This window comes from Lutra lutra, chromosome 2 (genome assembly GCF_902655055.1).
Source record: "Lutra lutra chromosome 2, mLutLut1.2, whole genome shotgun sequence".
NCBI lineage: Eukaryota > Metazoa > Chordata > Mammalia > Carnivora > Mustelidae > Lutra > Lutra lutra.
In genome coordinates this window covers 1,904,698-1,926,092 of record NC_062279.1, presented here as the reverse complement: position 1 = coordinate 1,926,092, position 21,395 = coordinate 1,904,698, and the positions used below count along the sequence as shown (strand labels likewise).

General features: G+C 57.9%; 1 protein-coding gene across 1 annotated transcript in view; it reads right to left on the bottom strand.

Annotated features, from left to right (window-relative positions):
* Nucleotides 1–18,021, bottom strand: part of MYOM2 (myomesin 2) — a 71,442-nt gene extending 53,421 nt beyond the window's left edge. Inside the window, 9 exon segments of the mRNA XM_047713570.1 lie at nt 1,447–1,497; nt 1,577–1,665; nt 8,705–8,797; nt 9,801–9,958; nt 10,108–10,217; nt 10,220–10,245; nt 12,056–12,217; nt 13,665–13,783; nt 17,861–18,021. Coding sequence (XP_047569526.1) covers nt 1,447–1,497; nt 1,577–1,665; nt 8,705–8,797; nt 9,801–9,958; nt 10,108–10,217; nt 10,220–10,245; nt 12,056–12,217; nt 13,665–13,771 — 796 coding nt within the window. The 5' untranslated portion in view covers nt 13,772–13,783; nt 17,861–18,021.
* Between the last annotated feature and the right edge of the window lie 3,374 nt (nt 18,022–21,395).

Sequence of the window (21,395 nt, the reverse complement as noted above, 5' to 3'; positions counted from 1 at the left end):
CTTCCGGAAGGTCCCCTCGAGCCCGAGGCACAGGGTTCTGGGCTTTAGAACCCGCTGTGCTGTGTTCATCAGCACAACGCCCTCTACTCTGCACAGAAAACGGACCAACTACATCCAGAGGCAGCAAATTAAATCTCAAAACATAACATTTAGCTGGGGGGGGGGGTACATTTCAGAAGAAAATGCACAGTAAATTTTCCAAACAAACAAAGATATATAATTTAGAAACATGTGCATGCAGGGGAGATGTTTCTAAAGAGCTGGGAGTTTCCAGAGGACGGTTCCGCCATGGGAGGGCGTGGGGGAGGGGCGGGAGGGAGGGAAGGGAGTTCCGTCACCTCCGGAGGCCCTGAGCTCCTACCAGGGGTCGCCAAAGTACAATGCCAGATGAGCCAGGGGCTCGCCATCATCCGTGCATTCCCAGGGGCACCAACACACATTCTCGGGCCGCCCTGCCTCCCCCCATGTGGCCCCGCCCCTGTCCTGCTCGCCCATCTGTGGTCTTGCACGACTCCCGATTGTGGGACACAAGAGAATCCAGTATGACCGATGCAGAGATGACCCAAAGCCAACGACACAGGCGTGCACGGCTGCCAGAAAGGCTTTCCCCTGGAGCACAGTTTGGGTCAGGTCCTCTCTCACCCACACTTGACCTGTAACATCCGGACCCCAGATTGATACAGTCATAATCTGGAAGGGCAGGTCAGTCCTGAACCTCATTCCCAAACCATCAAGGAGCCACGGTACGTGGGTCTACCAAGTCCTGGTCCTAGAGATGCTCCGGGCACGGCTGCTTTCCCCACACTCACAGGGCTCGGGTCAGCCCGGCGTCCCCGCCTGCCGGCCGAGAACTGACCCAGGGGCTCAGAGACACCCCCGACTCGCCCCAAGACAGGGCTGCTGCAGGTTACCCTGCAAATAGGGCATGGACGGGTGACAGCCGGCCCATGCACTCGCACTCAGAGTGGAGAAGGAAGGCATTAGCGGGGGCAGGGGTACAGGAGACAGCGGGGTGCAGACCCACGAGCTATGGGCAGGTCACACACTCAGGAAGGGGAAGGCTCGACCCTCCGGAGGCAGGCGGGAGGCAGCCCAGAGCCAACATCACGTCATCCTCGTCCCGATCCACGTGGCTGCTTGCTCGAAGTGGTCACAGACGATCGGGGTGGGGGACAGGACACAGTGGCAGGAGCCAGCATTCAGCTCAAGGATTGGGACTCGATTCAAACATGTAACTCTCCCAGTTTCACCAGTGTCTTAAAATGCCCCCTGGCCACAGAAGGACACGGAAACGGGCTTTCCGTGGACCAGCACCACCAGGAGTGATTGGGAAGAATCTTTTGAAGTATGATTTTAAGAAGATTTGACCCTCAGAAAACACTTTCTTTGTGATCGCGTGCTAGTGCTACACATTTTTCTGCACAGCAAGGAACAGCATCGACTTACATCCAATCGGGAGTCCCACCGAGTGCAACGGCTCCTCGTCCCCGTGGAACCCTGCAAGAGAAGCGGGTGAAGGGCTCCGACAAAGGCAGAAGGCACGAGGCGTGCCCCCAGCCCGGTCAGGACCACTCACTTCTCACCACCACGGCGGCGTTGGTTGACACCTGCCCGTACCCGTTTGTGGCCACAGCAGAGTATGTCGCTGTGTCGTCAAAGTTTGCCCTTGGAGAGAGAGAAAGAAAGGCAGCGTCCTAAATGCACTGTGGGACCGCCCTGGAAGCCCGTGACCCAGATCGATTGGGGTGTTCCTTGAAAGCCTCTTATAGGACCTAGACCCTCTGTTCATGAACGACCAGTTTAAGAACAGTGCCCGCTCTGTCCTGGGAGCTAGTGTCGGTTCCAGACACAGCAATGTCTGATTCCAGACCATGGCTTGTCTTTGCCTCTGAGGGAAACCGGCCATACAGACATCCCTGCAATGCCTCAGTCTCGTCCTTGAGGGGCAGTCTCTGCTCTACACTGCCTGCATTTTCCTACAGGGGTGGAATTCGTGGCTTTATCTGGCCAGTGGGAAGGCTCCACTGACCTCAGCCTCTGGGAAAGTCCACTCTGCCTCCCTCCCCACCAGACATTCCCGTGTGTGAGAGGTTATTCCCCAAGTCCCCAAAGCAGACGCTCCCCAGACAGGAGGCAGCCGCCAGGATACTCTGAAGCTGTCTGCAGCCCTGCCCACGGCAGCCATCCTTTAGGAGTCGTGGGGAGGCGGCGTGTCCCCTCCAGAAAGAAAAATGACCCCACAACCCCCGGACCCCAGCTCCTCCAGGGCAGGCTCCTCTGCACCCCCAGATCGATCTTACAAAGCTTATTTTCTTGGCTGTGAGCTATGTTCCCACCAGAATCTGGAAATCATCCCCGGGACCAGGGACCTAAGGGGAGGACCCGTCGGCTGAGCGTTTCCTAGATGCCAGCTCTGCAGCGACTTCGACCTGAGTGTCCTGTGTCACAGCCCCAGCCCCCAGAGAACACACACTGCTACGTAGCAGCGTGGTGAGAAGACTGACACGTGAAGAACTTGGGTAAACGAGGTGTGCGCAAATCCAGGATCTGCGCTCTTTCCAGCAGCGCCCACTGCCTGTCCCAGAAGTGGGCATCGGGACCGTGATACTACTCTGGGGAGAGAAATTACACACAAAACCCCACTCACAAGGAACAAAGGAAAAAGTTGAGCCCAGGCTTCCTTTTCAAATGCATCAAGAAGTTGTGCCTCAGAGACAAACCCATTCTCCGGGGCTCGTTAGTAACCTGATTTTCTTCCTTGGAGCTGAAAATATTTCCTTTGACCAAAAAGCAGACAGTGTCTCCAATAACGGGGAGGGAGGCTTCGGAGCGCCATGCTCTCTGCTGAGACCGGGTCCCTTCTTCCGCGGAGTTCCCTCCGGCTCCTCCCACTGGCTCTCAGTGCGGGGCTCCCGGGAGCCGAACGGACAGAGCTCCGCCCCTGTGGCTGGGCACACGGCACACTGGCCCTAGGCTCACCATGTGGCCACGCGAGCCCAGCTACAAAGCCCATCGGTGAGGCTGCAGACCTAGGCTGGCCTCCCAGGGGCTGCTTGGCCACACACTGTCCAGTCTCACGGCAGGTGCAGCCTGTTCCCCGGAGAAAACACAGAACTTCCGTGACCCCGGGGGCTTTCTCCCCCTTGAGCATCACCTTCCGCGCCCGCACACACACTCCCTCGAGGCGCACAGACCGAAGGGGGCAGCAGGGCGGGGCTCTACACGGAAGGCACCGTGACTTCTCTCCCCGGCCCTCAGGCACTGCTTGAATTATTATTATAACTATTGTATGTGTGCGTGTGCTTGTGTGAGTTCTTCTGAACAATGAAACCATTATATTTTCATGAATGCATTCTGCAAACGGGAAGGGATCCTTCTTCTGGGATTAGCCCCACAACTCTCCCCACAACCGACACCCTCACAGGCTCCATGATGACACTTGAGAGGAGGGAGCGCCGGCACCCCACGGCCCCAGCCGGGATGGTCCTCCGGCCCGAGCCACATGCACAGCCACCAGCACCCTGTGAAAACCACCTGACGGAAGTCTGACCCGAAGGCCGACTGCAACCGCACAGGGACTGAGTCTCAGGGAGGAGGAGCGGCACAGCCGACACTTCACGGAGCACGGCCAGCGGGCTGGTCCGGCCAGGGGGCGAACCCGCTGAGCCGGGACATGGTCCCTCGGCCAGTGTCACTCCGGTTCCCGAGGGGGGAGGCTCCTCCTGCTACACGCTCCCTGCATCCTCGGACAGAGCGAACCGAGGGCTCCCAGTGCTGTCCAGTCGGCCACCATTAATCTCAGCAATCTTCTTGGTCCTTCGGCCACAAACCCTTCAGGGGAGGACTGAACACCAGTGGTCTCAGACAGTGCCCCAGAGTTTTCAAACCAAACGTCCCACGGGGAGGGCAAGCGGCCCACCCACACAGCGGCCTGTCCCACAAGATCCTGAGCCAGTTTTCCAGCTGAGAATCGGATAGCGAGAAGCACCACCTAACGCACTCGCGCGGGCTTCTCAAGGGACCAGTTAGCAAGTGCCACTCAGCAGGGGGCGGGCCAGGGATCCCTTCGCAGCTGGGGTGTCCGTCGGTGCGCCTTCCTCCCGGAGAGGACCCGTGGCGTGCTCTGGCGTGTAAGGCAGGGCAGACACTTCCCCAGATACTCCGACCCACTGCTTCCCTGCGAGCGTCCCAGGGAGGACGTCCAAACAGCCCGCGGGGCGAGGAGGTATGGGCCTGTCCTTGTGTGTCACTCTCACAACACTGTTTCTGAATCGCTCCATTGTGCGTGTTTTATATGGCATGAAATACGCTGGGACACACAGACAAGATCATAAGATCACCTGCCTGGACTGGGGGCCGGGCTCACCCGTGCTGCCCAGTGTGCGGCTGCGGGAAGGATGGGACCCAGAGCGCCGGCGCGAGTACACGCCCAGGGGCAGACAGGCCGGGCACCCAGACTGAGGAGCCTGGGCCCTTCTCAGAATTTTGTCCACAGATAATCCAGGGACCTACATGTCTTCCCACACCCCAGCAGGACTGCGTTCCCTCTCTCCTCCCCCAGGTCGCACGCAGCCAGCCTCCAGAGTCTGCTACGGCCCGTCCCTCGGGCTGGGAGAAATTGCAAGCACGCGGTTAAGAGGCAGAGGGTTTCGTGTTCTGTTTGGACGGCTTCCCAGAACAGACCGAGGTCCCGATCTTCACACACACCCGTGGGGCCCTTATACATCTCCGAGTCTCAAGGTGTCCCCAGACCAGCTTCACGAAACAGTGTCATGCCCGCTGATCTCCTGCCAGGAGGGTACTTGGACAAGTGCCCATGTGACCCCTGACCTGTGCTGGGGACTCGGGCCCAGCATCCTTCCCTGGGAGCCACGTCCACCCTGGATTCACAATCTAACTCAAATGAGAGTTTGAAGACAGACGTCTACACCCAAGTGCCGGGAGGTTGGCCCAGAAGCCGTGCTGCGAGCCACCGGGAGGAGGCAGGGGTGCTGGAAACAAAACCCGCCCGAGGTCATTCCACGCGCTTTCATAAAACACGAGCACGACATTAAAATTCTGCGAAGAAAGAGAACTCACATTATGAGTCCCCGGGGAGTCCTGCGAGCACATAAACCCGTGTCGGTTACAGTCTAAATCCGACAGCGCAGGAGGGAGGGAAGCACTTGGAGGGCTCAGCGGCCAGAGGGTATTCAGAGCAGCAGACGTCACCCAGGCTGCCCTCTGGGGACGGCGGCACATTCCGCCGCACTCGGAACGGCCATGGATCAAATGACAGCGACTCAGCACTTCGGCATGAACAGCTGAGTCGCGTGGAGACAGCGGGAGTTGGGCTCCCCTCGGCCCCGCAGCTGCCAAAGGGGTCCCCAGGCAGACCAGTGCTGCACGCGTCCGTCTCCACAAACTCGGAGTGCGTCTGCGGGGGGCCTGGCTGCTGAGCCACAGGCCACAGCGTCCCGGGCCTCAGTTTACAAACTTGCAGCTGACAGACTCACGGGTCTGTCCATGCGCCAGGTTCAAAGCTGCTAACATCCCCGGGATAAGAGTCGAAGTCTCATACTGGAGAACGGGAAATGGTTTTCCCTTGTAAATGCAGTTAGTAACTCAGAAGCAAGCTGGGTGAAACCTCGGGCTGACCAGGGACCCCCAACCGGCCACAGGGCACCCCGGTTAGAGAAGAGACGGCCCTGGACACAAGCTTGCTCCTCCCACACAGCGTGGCTTTCTGGCTAGTAAATAGCTACACATTCTAGAAATCAAAGCAGAGAAGGTTATTCTCTGAGAAATGCGGAAGGGGTGGGTGTTCCCACCCAGGGTGCCGAGGCCCCCCGACCCTCTGCACAAGTGTGTGTGCAGATCCCCAGCCTGCCTTGCCCCAGCGGCGCCCCTTCTCAGCAACACGCCATGTCTGACCATCCACCTCCCGCTGGTCTCCCTCCAGCACCTGCACAGAACCGTGTCGTCCTAGCCAGGCCAGCCCACCACCAACAGCCCAGCCTTGTGCTCAGAGCCAGAGCTCGGACCCTCCGCATCCCCACAACTCCGAGGAAAAGTCAGCGTCCTTGCTGCGGCTGATAGCGTCCGTCTGACCACCACAGCCCCAGCTACACCTCTGACCTCCCGGCCTGTGACGGCCACCCAGCGCTCCAGCCCCAGGAGCTGGGACCCATGGTTTCCGAGCCTCTGCCAGAGCTGCTCCCTTGGGACAGAGACCTCCCGGCTCACTGCCCTGATTTGTCCCATTCTGCATCTCCTACAGCCTTGCTCTGAAGACATCTTCTCAGTGAGGGCCAGCCTGACTGCCACCCTACTTCACCCCACATGCCAGCCCAACCCCACACCAACAGGGCCCCACTCCCCACGCCCAGCACTGTGGCCTCCTGATTTACTATATAATTCACTTTTTTATTTTTCTTACAGTTCACCTCCTTTTGCCAGATTGTAAGACCTCAAAGAAGAGGACCTTGGTTTTAGTGCTGTATCCCAAGCATCTACACCAGTGCCTGGAACCCAGTTGGTTCTCAATAAATGGCACCAGAAGGCCCAGACCCCCAGCTTTTTGAAACAGCCTCAGATTTACCTGAAAAACCAGGATAATGACTTGTCACAAATTTTCATCTTAATCACAACTTTCTAACACTAGTTCTGAGTAATCCGCAGGTGGAGAGCTGGTTCTGGTGATGGGGAACCCCCCAGGCCTCCTCCAGAGGCTTCTCCAAGGCCATCTCTGACCGGTGAGAAAGCCAGCCCATGTGCGGTGTGGCGGCGGGTGTGGTCCTGGGAGCGCCAGGGGGGCAGTGCCTGGAGGGGGACCGCCGTCAGAAGTTGGGAAACAAGGAGGGAGAACACAGGCAGGAGACTGAGGAGGACCCAGTGAGCACGAGGCAGAAAAGCAAAGAAAGGAGGTGACACGGACTTCCCGTGGGGTGGAAAAGGGGAGATGGTGGACTCCCTCCCAGACCAACGTGGGTCAGACCCCACCGATCCTCAGCCCTGGGTGCATCCTCACATACAGGAAGCCTGTGGGGTCCGCTCAGGGTTCCCCCTGCCCCGCAGCGTGTCTGGGCAAGCGCCTCCCCACCCCCACCTCCGATGAATCTCATCGCCCCGCCCGCCTTCAGCAAGAAGCCTATGAGGTGGGTCCGGCAGGACCCCAACCCCTGAGGCCTCCTCTCCCTGACTTCCCTGCCTGCTCCCACCTGCTCCGGGGGTGCACACCCCACTCCCCTCTGGCGTGCGGGCCTGGGCCCCACGCGTTGGTCACGCAGATGGAGCACATCAGAGTAAGCAGTGTATAAAACGGGTCAATAGAACCAGTGTCTAAAAACTCTTAATTAAAAAAGAAAGAATGTCCTCGGTGTAAGAAGGCATTGGGGAGAAGGTCCCGTGATGGACGCTCTGCTGTGCTAACTTGTGACTTCTCCGAGTCACCTTGGGGACTGTTTCAGTGGGACCATTTTCTAACAATTCTTTTATTGTGGGTTATCTTACCTCTAAGTAAACTAAGCCTAATTATGATATAGTCGCTCTACAAGTTAGTAATAATAAAATCAATGCAGTTATATACCCCGATGCCTCACCGACTTTTTGTACCTATATTAGTCTCCCTCATCGTTTCCTAGAAAGGACTTGAATTAACTTACCACACACACACACACACACACTCACCACGTGTTTATATGACATATAGGAACATACACGGTCTTATCTGGTTTTCATGATCGTTCCATTGTTTATCATCTGTGTCTTGATAATGATTTCAGATAAAAATACCACAATTCAGGAAGAGTTCATGACCCATCCAAAGTCACAAGGTACATGGTAGATCAGGGATCCAAACCCAGGTGTCTGGCCGTGGTCCCTAATCACAGCGCAGGAAGGAGCCCCCCGAACCTGTGAGAGTACCAGCTGAGCACAGGAAAATGTCGCGATATACTGGGAGAGAAGTGGACTGCACCATGTTATGATCTTATAACATACAAACTGTGTGTGCACAGAAGCAGAAAAAGAGAGGCAGAATCTCACTTTTGAAAAAAAAATCTAGGTGTGCATGCGTGTGTGCATGTGCTGTGTAAGGAAAATGAAATGTTATCTTTACAGGACAATACTGATGCTGTGGGAAACAGGAAAGATTTTTATTCTCTTTTCCTCATCTGTATGCTACACTTTTTTCAATTTATGAGAAAAAAGATAGAAGTTATATTTCTTTTTCTCTTTTTTTTAGCTTACTCGGTCTATTTATTAAGCCTCTCCTTGGGACAAGATACCGTACAAAGTACACAGGGCTATAAAACATACATTCCTCTGAGGAGCCTGGGTGTGGTTAGGGACTGGTCCCCAGCCCGGCCCTCGCTGCGCCCCTGCGGGGCAGGTGTGGGGAAGTTGTCCGAGTCCACGGTCACCTGCGCACCTGATGGCCACATCTGTCCTTAAACCACCTGTGTATTCTCTTTGCTCCCAGAGCGGGAGCCTGGACAGAGCTGCAGGTTTGCCTCCCGGGGACCCGACAGCAAGGACAGCTTCCAGAAGCTTCCAGAAGCTTCTCCCACAGATTAACACAGAAACACCACCAAAGTCCCACGGCACAGAGTGGACATGGTGCTCCCTGAGCAGCTGTTTCTAACTATGACAGGTGCCCTGGGTCTGGATGCTGGCTATGTGAGGCAGGTGCCCTGGGGTGCCCACCACACCCCCAATGCCCTACCTGTTGATCTCCAGTGTGTGCACGCCGTACTTGCTCTCGATTCTGTACTTGCCCGGCTCTCCCGCTTGGCAGATCAAACTACCGTTTTTGTACCTACACGAGGGAAACACGCCTGTTACCGCAAAGACAGACTGGTATTTGCCTTTTGTCCCAGCCTTCCTTAGGGCCCCTGGGGAAGTTATCGCCCTGCCCTGGGAGCCCCACCTCACAGGACCTCAGGCCGGTGCACCGTGGTGCAACGAGGGGACTGACCCAAGGCCCATGTCTGTCCATCCGCCCAAGGAAGAGCGGCTGCTGCAGAACCCAGCCTGTTGGGGCCACCCTCAGCCTGTGACAGAGAACGCTGCGGGTGTCCTCGGAATGCGTGAGGAATGCAGGATAAATCACTCCCGGGGAAAAGAATGTTACCCACGTTAGCTGGGTCCCAGGCCAGCCTCTCCGCAGAGTCATGCAGGATCCCGAAGGCACAAAGCCGGCCTCCGCGCCCCACCCAGGACGGCAGGACCTCGTCTCCCTGAGCCCGAGAGTCAGTGGGGTCTCTGCCTCCCCAGCCCGCCTGGCCAACAGCCACGGGACCCGGCACTAATTCTCTGAATGTGCTGAGCACCTGGTTAGGTTACAAGGAAATGTGTGTGGCCTTTGCAGCAGGCTACGAACTCGGGGGAGATCATTATCGCTTCCAGCAAGTGGGAAACAAACACGTATGCGACAGATGCAGAAAACAGGGTCCTCGGGGCCTGGAGACGCGACCCCTGACGTCACCGGAGGCCCTCGGCCACGGCCCCACATGCTGCCCGGCCGCGTTCAGGTCATCTGAAGGGACTTACTCTTGAACAACAATCCTCTGAAAACTCAGCTAAGTTGAAATAACAGGGCCGGTACGGCGCTGACAGTGGACGTTCGGGGAGTGTTTATAAATATTTAAATGTACGTCCCGTCAAGCTTTGCACGCGGTGGGCAGTGGGACAGGGTGTGTGCCATGCGCGCCCCCCAGGGGTCGGTCCCCTTCTGCACGTTGGCCCCCACCGTTCCTGGCTCCTTAAGAGGAACTGCGGGACGGCCCCCCTGGGCCCCGGGGCAGGAACCCCGCACTCACCACTGCACCACAGGCGTGGGGAACCCTTGTACGGTGAAGCAGAGCTTCACAGACATCCTCTCCCAGACCGTGTGGGACCTCAGGCGCACCAGGATCTCGGGGGCCCGGCGCATCCGCTCCAAGTATGAGTGACTGTGGCCCGCCAGCCTGTCCTCCACCTGCCCCGGGAAGCAAGAACAGGTCAGTGCGCTGTGGGAAGGGGGTGCGGCCCAGGCAAGCAAGGCTGCCTGCCCACGGGCCATCCGCACATCACGTGGCCAGCCCACCCCAGACCCACGCCTCTCACAGAGCCCCGGGGTCCCCCTACCATCTCCTGGATGGCGTATCTGTCCAGCTTGTCCTGAGCCTGGGCGCGGGCCAGGTGCACGTTCTCCTCCATCTCAGCCAGCTCCCGGAGGAAACGCTCCCGCTTGGCCTCCCGTAAGCAGCCACCAGAGACTGGTACCTGCCAGGCGAAGAGGGGACGTTAGTGTCACGACACGCAGAGAGGGTAAGAGCTCTTCGAAGGTCTGGAGGCCACAAACGCTCGCCACCAACCTTTCCTCAAGTGGGGCACACGGAGAGGAAGGGAGAGATGTTATTTCTGCTTCATTTTATGTCTTTCTTTCAAGACTATGGCCCAGCTAGTGAGCGAATACCACCCCCGGAGCTGTTGTAAGAAGGGCAGGTGTACGACTCATCAATAAAACAGTTATGGGGAAGATGGGCCAGCCCTCCTTTACTGCGGGGAGTGCAGTCAGCACCATCCCGAGGCCGGCGCTCGCTCAGAAGGGTCGCTGTGGGCAGACACGCCGGGACGCAGCAACACAGAGGGAGTCTGAAGCCCCTAAAATGGACTTGTTCATGCCTCTGGGCCCGTCTTCCACTAGGACAGATGGAAAGGCACCGAAGGGGTATTTCTAACCCGCCGTATCCTCCGGAGGGCCATGCCTCGAGCTCAGAGCACGCCAAGGACGCCTTGGCTTTTCCATCACACGAAGACACAATAGTGATTCAAACCGACGCACCCATGGGTCCATCTTTCAAGGACGCGTTTGTCCCACACCTTAAACTAGCATCTGCCCCAGGGGGTGGGGGGACCAAGGAGCCAGAGAGACCCAGGCCACAACCCACATACATGCTGGGGGTCAACAGACAGCTCTGGGAGAGGAGCCCCTCCAGTCTCAAAAGGACCTCCCACTGTAGGGATTGTCCCCAGAGCCTTTATCACCACAACCACGTACATCACAGTATCCCACGGCCCAGCCCCTCCAGTCAGTACAAGTCAACCTCCCCCCATTCACTCCTATGGAAATCGGGGAATAGAAAGTTTCTGTGACGTGTTCAAGGTCACCACCAGGAATAATTAATAAGATTATAAGGGTCGGGGCTTCTCACTCCCCACAACCACACCCTAAATGAAGACAGAACCATTTTTTAAATAGTCCAGTAACAGAAAATCCAGATTTTGGTCACGTGTACATGTTGAAGTGATTCTCTCACAAAAGAAATCATCGTTTTATTATAAAATTTATACGGCAACGTTCCCACAAGGCTTCGAAAGGATCATTCGAAGTTTGCACAATAGAGCCTGATCTCTTCGGCGGCCTGTGTCTGTGACACGGATCCCTGCTTCGTAGTGCAGCGTTCAAAATAGGACGTGTCTGCCAAATTCTCATTTTTCCCTTCAGGTTTTAAGTGTGTTCGAATATAGAGAAAATGTTCTAGAAAAGTCCAGGGAGGCGAGGGGGAAAACCAGAGCAGGTCTAACACAAACCATCATGGGCTGCTTCACTGTTTGGTTCTTGTAAGGTCTCCGCCTGCTTCTCTGCGATCTGGGAATAATCTGGCCGCGTTCATGGCTAAAGGCTCGTCAGTGGAAACTCGACATGAACTTCAACCTGTCAGGTCTCGGCGCCTTCACAGGAGAAGGCTGCTCCTTGCGCAAAGCTGGGGGGTGCGGTGTGGGACAGGGCAGAGCACGGACACGGCATGGCCCCGCGTCGTGGCCCCATGGGCAGGTTCTGCTGTGCAGAACGCTCCGGAAAGTGCCCCACACGGTTATCCCGTAGGACTCACTGAGACAGACGGGAGAGAAGAAAGCGAGCACCGGACAGCGGAAACTGCCTTCGCGAGAAGCAAGGGTGACCCTCCAGGCTCTCGGCTAATGGCGTGTCGTGGTTCCCGTGGTGGCCGCACACCCCCGCGGAGCCCCTGCCCACGGAGACGCGAGGCCGCCGTGCTGGCCGGCGCAGGAGCGGAGGACAGGGCGTTACCTCCGTTTCTTCTCGTGCTCCTCCTCTTCCAGAGCGTCCGTTCTCAGTCTCTTGGCGCAGATGCTACAGGTGGTCCCTCCAGACGCCGTCTGGCCGGTCGCTCTCTGGGAGGACGACCTCTGGGAGAGAGACCTCTGGGAGGACGACTGGGTGGACGTGCGCCTGGAGGGACACGGGACAAACAATCAGGTGTGTTGGAGGAGTGTGCAAAGTCATCTGAAAAACTGCACCCCTCTCTCCTGCACGCAAGTCAGCCTCGAACCGTGCCAGCACAGGAACATGAATGAGCACGTGCACATGTGTGTGTCTCCCTGAGCACACCAGCACGTGTGCACACACGTGCGCACACACACATGCACGCACACACAGAAACATACGTCCCTGCGCAGGCACTGCCCCACCTGCACATTAAACATGTGTGCACAATGACACGCATGCACGCACACACACGTGTACTCACACACACGTGCCCACACACAGAAACCTAAACCCTACGCAGGCACTGCCCCACCTGCACCGTAAACATGCGTGCACACTGACACACTCATGTGCACACACAGAAACCTACATCCCTGAGCAGGCACTGCCCTATCTGTGCACTCGTGCACACATAGACACTCACACACACGTGCACAGTCACGCGCATGCACACACACACAGAAACCTACGTCCCTGCACTGGCAGGTCTGCACACGTGTGTCCTCAGAGGGGCGCATTCACACACGCACTCCTCTCCCTCACCATTTTACACCCATGCCTGCGAATGCCTCCCCCCGCGCTGTGGCCTAATGCCGTGATTATACACATGTCCGGGGATCTGAAGCTCCCAGAGGCCGCTGGGAGACTGTGGGTGTTTGGCTCTTTGTTACAGGGATGGCAACTGACACGAGGGCCACGGGCATGTCTAAATATAGCCTCCTGGTGACACGCTCAAGCTCCAGAGACCGCAGCCCGGCACGCCCGGCACTGCCTCCGGTTGGGCAGCACGGCCGGCTCACGGGCCCCTGAGACCGAGGGCATCTGCGGCCCCAGGCAGGTGTGGCATGTCCCCGAGGACCCCAGGCTCCAGACACTAGCACAAGACCTGCGGCTTCTCACCAGCCACTGAGGCAGAGGATACATTCACCTTTCTACTACATTTACTAATACTGGAGCAAAACTACTGACATCAGCCTCCCTGCAATCATCCCTTTGCCCCCAGAAGCCTCTCTCCCCCTGCCACTGTCCCTCCTGGCTGCCCTTCTGCGCTGGTGACTTTTCAGATTGTACTTCTGCGAGCTGCATGAGGAGGAGCCGGCAAGGAGCACTTACTCAAAAGTCTCTGCCTTCATAACCTAAATGAGGGGCTCAGAGCCAGTCTCCCTGGATCCACGGGATCCACCAGGATCTATTGTGATCCACTGGGATCCACCAGGGTCCCAGCAGTGCTCCACACGGAGTTTGCTGGGCAATCAGGAGAGCCGAATTTCCCTGCCGGTGCTAGTAATGTGCCATCCCTGACCCTCCCCAAACCAGTTCATGGCCAGGGTGCAGGGGACGAGGTAAAGCCCGTTAATGCCAGACCCCACAAACAAAGATCTACCAGTCCGAAAGCTGGATTTCAACTTACTTTTTCGCAGCATATTCATCCAGAAGGTACCTTGTCTGAACATTGCGGTACGACTGGTCAAAGTGCTTGTGTTGCTTTTGGTAGAAGGGCACGGCGACCAGCGACATCTTGGTGTGCACCTGTGAGCAAAGCGTGAGTCAGACAGTGCCGAGCTCCCTCACACATGCGGTCCTGCTGCTGGACTTTCTGCACCGGCATCCCCAGGGGGACAGTCAACTTCCACTAACGACACTCATTCAGGGGATGGGGGATGGGAGAAACACTGTCCAAGTGAATATAATCTCGGGCTTCGAGTCGGGATCCCTAGTAAGTTCCCCGGGACCAGATATCATCATGGGTTTGTGTCTCTGAAAATCCGAAACCTGGACTATATTTCTTTGCAGTGTGAGCTCAACAAATACGTTTGGAAAACCCGCTGGGTCAAGGCAGCGTGAAAAGCCACATGAGTGATAAGGACAAAATAAAACACGGACTAGAGACATAAACAGATACTTAGAATACAAGATAAGAGCAGAGGGAGACCCGAGCTGCTCTGGGAAGTGAAGAGGGAGCACAGCTGGCAGGACAGGGGGCCGCCAGGTGAGGCCCCCGAGGAGGTGACCCTCGAGAAGAAGCTTGACCATGGGCAGGCTGACCGGTGGAGATGGGGCAGGGGCAGGCATCCCCACAAGCAAAGGGAAGAGACCAGAAAACACAGGATCTCTAGATGCTCGATGAGACGCCAGAAGAGATCCGTCCGGAAGGGCTGCCGCCACACACGGGGGCTTTCCGCGTCTGCCCCGCGAGCCGGGGGCTTCACTGCTCGAAAGGGGACCTAGAAAGGGAATTCATCTCCAGGACACTGTGCAGAAAAGTCGCATCTCACTGGTTACATGTGGACGTGGATGGCAGGGGTGGGCAGGGAGCAGGGTAGGGGCCAGCAAGAAAGCCGGGGGGAAGTGGGCAAGCCAGCACATTTTGGTTAAATTCTTGGAAAATGAGGAGTGACTGAGATCCGTAGGGCAGTGTGTCTGTGAACGGAGTAGCACAGGCACAGGATACCCAGCGGTTTGCCACCCGTGCGCACCCCCAAACAGACCAGGTGCCAGCTCCCTGGCTGACTCAGGTCTCGCTAAAATGCAGCATCGACAGCATTCCTAATTCTCGGTGATCACCAACTCCCTAAAGAAAGGACTGAAGGAATTCCAAATCTGAGCTCCACTTGTCCTTGGTATTTAGATTAGAATAATCTGCCCCAATTTATAGAAGCGACTCTAAGGCAAGGCCCCATGGCCCGGCGCCAGGGACAACAGGGATGCAGATCAGAGGGGACAGGGGGCAGGTGCCGCCCTGAGGTGGGACAGCCTGCACCTACCCCCTGCACCACCGCCTCGCTCAGAACCCTTGGAGTGTCCATGAGGAAACCCAGCAAACACAGAACGCCCTCCGAGCAGACTCCCGGCGGCCCATTTCCTGCAGACTGTGATTTCCTAGAAGCATGGGGTCACAGAACTTGGAAAGATCCTGAGGGATTATCCAAACCCGTTATACTTGGGGTGGGGACAGGACCCCAGAGAGGAGAAAGGATTTCCCTAAAACCATGTAGAAAGGGCTGACCCACCCAGACCTCTGTGTCTGGGCCTTTCATACTTTGCCACACTAAAACTAATTTTCCCTCCTAAAAATCAACTCTCCAAGCAGCCCCCACAGGCACTCGGGGTGGCCTGGTCATGTCCCGCCTCAACATCCGCTTGTGCTTACTGACTTCACTTCAGACCTGTTCGCACTTCTGGCCAAGGGACGAGTCCGCAGATGGCCCAGGTGAGAAGAGGGGATGGGCTACCTCGACAGGTTTAAACTGGGGGAGAGAGCGCCCCGGAAGAGGGCCGGGCACACTCAAGGGGCCTGTGCTTTTGTTCTGAGTGTGAAAGGCCAGCTGTCCTCACAGCCCGGGGACCCCTTTAACCGCCCCGCAGAGCCCGGCCGACGCTCCGGCCGACCGGCCCTCACTACATCGCTTAACCGGCCCATGGCTGATGCGCCTGTGGGCCTGCGGGGCCTCAGCACCGCCCTTGGGAGGAGCGAGCACTCGGGAACAGCCAGCACCCAGGGCACGGGGCTCCTGCCCTCCTCGCTCTGCCAGTTCACCTGCTACAGTTCCCCCGGCCACCACCCAAGGCAGTGGGGGCCGTGGCCGTCTCAGAACACGTCCCTGCACTTGTTCCCACCTGACGAAGCTGAGGGCCATCAGCATCGGGAGCTTCCGGGGACTCTGCCGATGGGGTCATCCTCGTTCCTACCTGTCTCCCACTCCACGAACACGCAGAGCACCTGAATCACGGAGCACTGCCTGTCAAGGACGGGACAGTCTCAGAGGCCCTCCTCCGCGGACGGCTGCAAGCTCACGTCTTCTACACAGGGGACTCCTGGCCCAATGTGTCATCGCCAGCCCCCACTCCTGCCTGGACTGTCTTCCCCCCTGCCATGGGCAAGCCGGACAGAGCAGCAGGCCCACCACGCAGCCGAGCCCACATCCAGGCCACCCGGGGAACCTCGGGTCTCAGAGCCTCCCCCGTTGTCCCTGAGCTCCCCAGGCCAGAGCAAGGAGCTCTCTTGGAAACCGGCTCCCTGCGGACTCAGCAGATGCCAGGCAGTGACAGCCTGGGGCACAGGCATTCGTCTGAAACCAGAGGCCGCTCCACAGCTCGACGTGTGTGAGCTCACGCTGTCCTGCTGGCATGCCGGCCTTCCCTGCGAGGAAACAGAGCTCTGGGGGGTGGAAACCATCCGCCCAGGTCTCCGGCCCGTGGGACCCAGGGCCAGTGTCCCGCCTCGCCCTCCTGACTCTGCACCCAGCCCACCAGCTCACGGAAAGCTTCGCACACATCTCAGAATGACACCAACAGGAAACGCGAGCCCGCCCTCCGGCACAGGGGACCGTGCGTCCGGGACCTGCTCACACCTAACGCCGGGTCCCTCACACCCATCTTTCAGGCCAGCAAGGATTTTAATTCACAGAAACATTTCAGCGACCATGCGTGACTGCCACCTCATAAAGGACACCTAAAAAGTCGCAGTCAGTGAACACACCAAATGAAGGCTTCTTGAGAGGAAAAGAAATGACAGGAGGGCGCACGATTGGCCCAGGCCCCCGAGGAACTGAACCCTCAGAACCCCAGACGGGCTCCGCCCAAGCTCGTCCGCACCGGGGTCTCCTTCCCCGAAGCTTTCCCCGAACGGCTCGGCACCAAAAGAAACGACCACCGAGCACAAAATCCCTGTAAACGTCGTCCTCCACGAGGCGTCCAACAAGCTGTGGCACCCGGTTCCCGGCAGCTCGACTTCTGCCGCGTTTCTCCGAACAAGCTTTCGGGGCCGCGGTAGGAGCGGCGGAGGCTGTCCCTGCGGACACAGAGCTCTCCGGCCCCCAAGGACCCTGAGTCCTTCTGTCCTGACGCTCCTGCAGGATCAAATTCAATCGAGCGACAAGATCACGTGTGGCTTCCTGGACGGGAGAACCTTCCAGCAACGCACACAGCTGCGTCACCACCAGTTAGGGTTTACCCCAGAATCTCTCGCTTTGGTAAGGGACGGGCGTCCCTCCGTCAACGCTGGCTCCACGTACACTCGCTGCGAGCAGAGGCCGGACCTGGTTTATTTAAAAAACCCACTTAGTGACCTTTGCCCCCCTCAATCTTTGATGCCTGGGTCACTCACGCCTGGGAAGCAAGGGCTGAGCCCAGGAGGTGGGAAAAGGGAGCCCTCCCAGTGGAACGACCCCGCTGGCCTGAGCCCGGCTGCCTCCCAGCCCCCGCCCCACTGCCCTCCAGCAGGCACAGCTCCAAGGCACGGGGAACGGCGCCAGGCGCCAGCGGGGGCACCAAGCCCAGCGACTCTGCAGGATTATAGCTCCTCGGAGAGCCCAGACGAGAAGACAGCCGTGAGAAGCTGTCGCTCCAAGCTGAAAGCCTGTAGAGCCAAGGAGCAGCCTGGACGCCCAGCTACCCGTGTCCCCCAGATACCCGTGTCCCCCAGACACCCGTGTCTAGGGCGTGCAAATGACCTAATGACCCTTCTTCTCTTCAGAAAATGGCCAGTTCTATTTCACACCTTTTCACACCTGCACTGTCCCCATGGGTACCTTCCTGGCTCAGACTCTCGGGAAAGCACAGACCTTGGCGCATGGGCTTGGGGGTCCCCCGGGAGCCACCACAGACCTGGGGCTGACGGGCCGGGGCTCTGGGGCGACCGCACGTGATGGCAGTGGAGGTTGTGACCACGGGAAACAAAGCAAATCCTGAAATCCGGTCCAAGAAACAGACTCAGGCCAAGTTGTTGGCTGCCTTCTGTGTTTCGGTGAACGTGCCAGCTCACACCAGCTTCCCCCGAAACAGGTCCACGGAGGAAATCGGATGGCCCCAGCCTCGGCACACGTCTTTAGTCGTTCCTGCAAAGTCCCAAATCAGAAAAGGAAAGGAGAAAAGAAACTTACCCAGAGAGAGAGGAAAAAGACCAAGAGGAGAGCAGCTTTGCCTCACCCAGCTCACCCACGACGAGGCTCTGGCTGAAGAAGGCAGAGCTATTTCTCCCTCCAAATGCCCAGCCCTCCCTCCCATTTATGGCCTGGGAAGATGCTAAATATAGCCACAGGGACAGCCTAGCCCCAAATCCATGACCTACATCATCAGTCATCAGCCTGATCTTAGGAGGGAAAAATTGACGAGCTGGAAAAAATGAAAATCAGAAAGTACCAAGTGTCCGTCCTGACCCACGGAGAGCACCTCTCTCCTCCCAGGACAGCGCATAAGGCCGAGGTTCTGCCATGCCTGATGTTCCTCCGACTCTGTTTAACGCTCCCACACAAATTCTCAGCCTTCTTTTCGGTCCTGTCGAGCTGAGGGTCCCCAGGCCCTTTGCTGGTGCTTCCGGACGAGCCCGAGAGCTGCCCAAGTTCTGGCTGCCATTTGCTGAGTGCTGGTCGGCGGACCCGACTCTCGGGGGTTGTGTGTTTGGGAGGTTTCTTGGTTTTTCTTTTACTCCAGAAACTCTCAAGCTTTCACGGGTCTCATCCTGAAGTTAACTTAGCAGGAAGGCCTTTCCTAAAAGAGGAGCCGTGCCCAGCTGCCAAGTTCCATCTTATTTATAGTTAATAGCACAGATGTGCTTCCCGTGCATGTAGCCACCGGATGATTGCTGGGTGTCCATCGTTGTGCGCATGTGTCCCACACAAGCTGGCGTGGCCGTGGTCTGGACCCGGGCACGTGGCGCCAAGAAGACAGGCCGAATGGGGTGGCCCGGACCTCAGAAGCCAAAGGACTCCATTCGAACCACAGCTCGGCATGAAGAGGGTGTGCCCGCCGGCCGGCTGGCCTACCTCGCCGTCCTCCCCACCTGTAACACCAGCTCAGTTTGTCGCGATAATCGGAGGAAATGCCTTGCCCCAGTGCCCACGCGCGAAAAACTCTCCACGTTCGCACATGGGGCGGATCGGGAACACAGCCAAGGACCCACCCAGCGGAAGAAGTCAGCGAATGTGTCTGTAAAACGCGACAAAGACAGAGCAGAAGTCGTTGACTTGACTCACCTGAGTGTCCCCAGTACCTAATGGAGGGCTAACTACTTTCACCTTGTGTTTTCTCCCCTTTAGTACCCCAGTGGCCCAGCATTTAATTTAATACCTGTGTGGTAAGGGGTATCGAATAAACAGGATGTTGGCGTGTTATTTCTGCTGATCAGCAACCCCTCCAGAAGGAAGCCAGCGCTGCCCTCGCTGGGGAGGTCCCGGGGGAGCATGCATCCGGGTCCGCCCACAGGGGTGGCCCCTCCAGGCACAAAGGGACGATTACAGGGCCCCACCTCCTGTCAAATGGCACCTCTGTCACCTGAGTCCCAGGAAACAAAACAGTCTCACTTCCAGGGAGAGACCAGAGACCTACTGGCGCCTCACAGCCCTGACAGTAAATTTCCGAACACTCCAGCCCCTCCCCCAAGCAGGGTGTTACCTCCCAGGACGCCGCCTCTGGCCTCTCGGAGAGGCTGCCCGGCCCAGCCGTGCTACTCAGAGCCGCAGGACGCGGAGCTGGGACAGCGCTGGCCCCTGGCAGGAGAGAGCGTCACTGCCTCCAGGTCTAAGACCCTCCCGCACCGCCCGTGTGGGCTCGACTACCTCCGTGCGTCCAGGACTGTCCTCTGCAGATGAAGCCATGGGCCTGCGTGTGTATATGTGTGTGTGTGTGTGTGTGTGTGTGCATGGAACACACCAGCCACTAGGAAACCACCAGCATGCTCAGAGACATGGGGTGTGGCCTTGTCCGCGAGACGTCCCAGTCACAGGACCCCGCTTATCCCAGCAGCACGGCTTCCGGACTCTCCCTAGACTGTTCTCGCCGGTGTGAACGGCATTCGTTTCTCCCAGAAGAATTTGGTCCTGGCATTCGGGTTGCGGTATGATGGGCTGCCCGACCCCAGCCTGTGGGTGGGACACACGACCCACCCCCCACCTAGACACCCCTCGACCTGGCCTGTGGACGGGACACGGGACCTTGGCCCCACCTTGTTCAACCCGCTCCCCAGGAGCCGCCGCCACACAGGCCACGACCACCTAGTCACATCCACAAGGGTCTCAGCACTTTCCCTCCTGCCTGGGACCCCAGGGGGCTGAGGCTGCCCACCCAGAGCCAGCCCGCCCCCGGCCGCCTCACGCCTCCCACCTGCAGCAGAGATTAACTAAAGAGCCGTTCGGTCGCCTGGGCCTCAGTCCCATTTTAATCTGCTTAAAATACCCAACTTCTGCCCGACATTCCTTAAACCAGAAGGTGCACTACCAAAAGCAGCCCGGTTTTAAAAATGGGCAAAGGACCCGAACAGACACTTCTCCAAGGAAGACACACAGATGGCCAGCAGCGATGGGCGACAGGGCTTGAGGCCGCTCTTCACCGGGGAAATGCCAATCCGTGGCCCAGGCTAGGTCTCCCCACTGCCAGAAGGGCTCAGACCAAACCACAGCAGAAACCCAGAGAAGAGCGAGTGTCGGCGGGCGCGAGGACTTCGGAGGCCGTGCAGGGCCGCTGAGAACGCAAACCGGGGCAGCCGCTCCAGAAAACAGTGCGGAGGCTCCTCAAAAAATTAAAAATTACATTCGTGTGTGACCCAGCCAGCCCAGTTCTGGCTCTTCATCCATAAAAACGGGCAGATCTGAAGGAGATGCCGCACCCACATTCACTGCGTCACGACTCACCGCAGCCGAGGCCCGGACGTGACCTCCGTGTCCGTCAGTGCACGAGCCGATAAGGAACATGCGGTGTACACACGTGGTGTTCGGCCGGAACAGAAGGCTGCCTACCGCACGCTGCGGCGTGACCAGACCTTGCCTCGACGTCTGGGGAACGAGCCAGCACGGCGGACGGCGCGGCGGGACACGCGGCAGGAGGCACGTGAAGGGGTCCAGCTCACAGAGGCAGACGGACCGCTGGCCCGCGGGGGGCCGAGGCGGGGAATCGGGGAGGTCCTGCCCCGTGGAAACCGGGAGTCAGTCAGGCAGGATGGGCACAGTCTAGGGAAGTCTTGCCCGGAGGCTGCACATAGTGAATAACGCACTGTTCGCTTAAAATGTGTAAGACGGTAGATTGAGTGTTTCGTGGTGGGGGTTGTTTTGTTTTGATTTACTTTCAGTTGATTACATCGAGAGCATCAGTAGTGTCCGCGGCAGAGGTCGGTGACTCGTCGGTTGCGTAGAACGCCCGTGCTCATCAC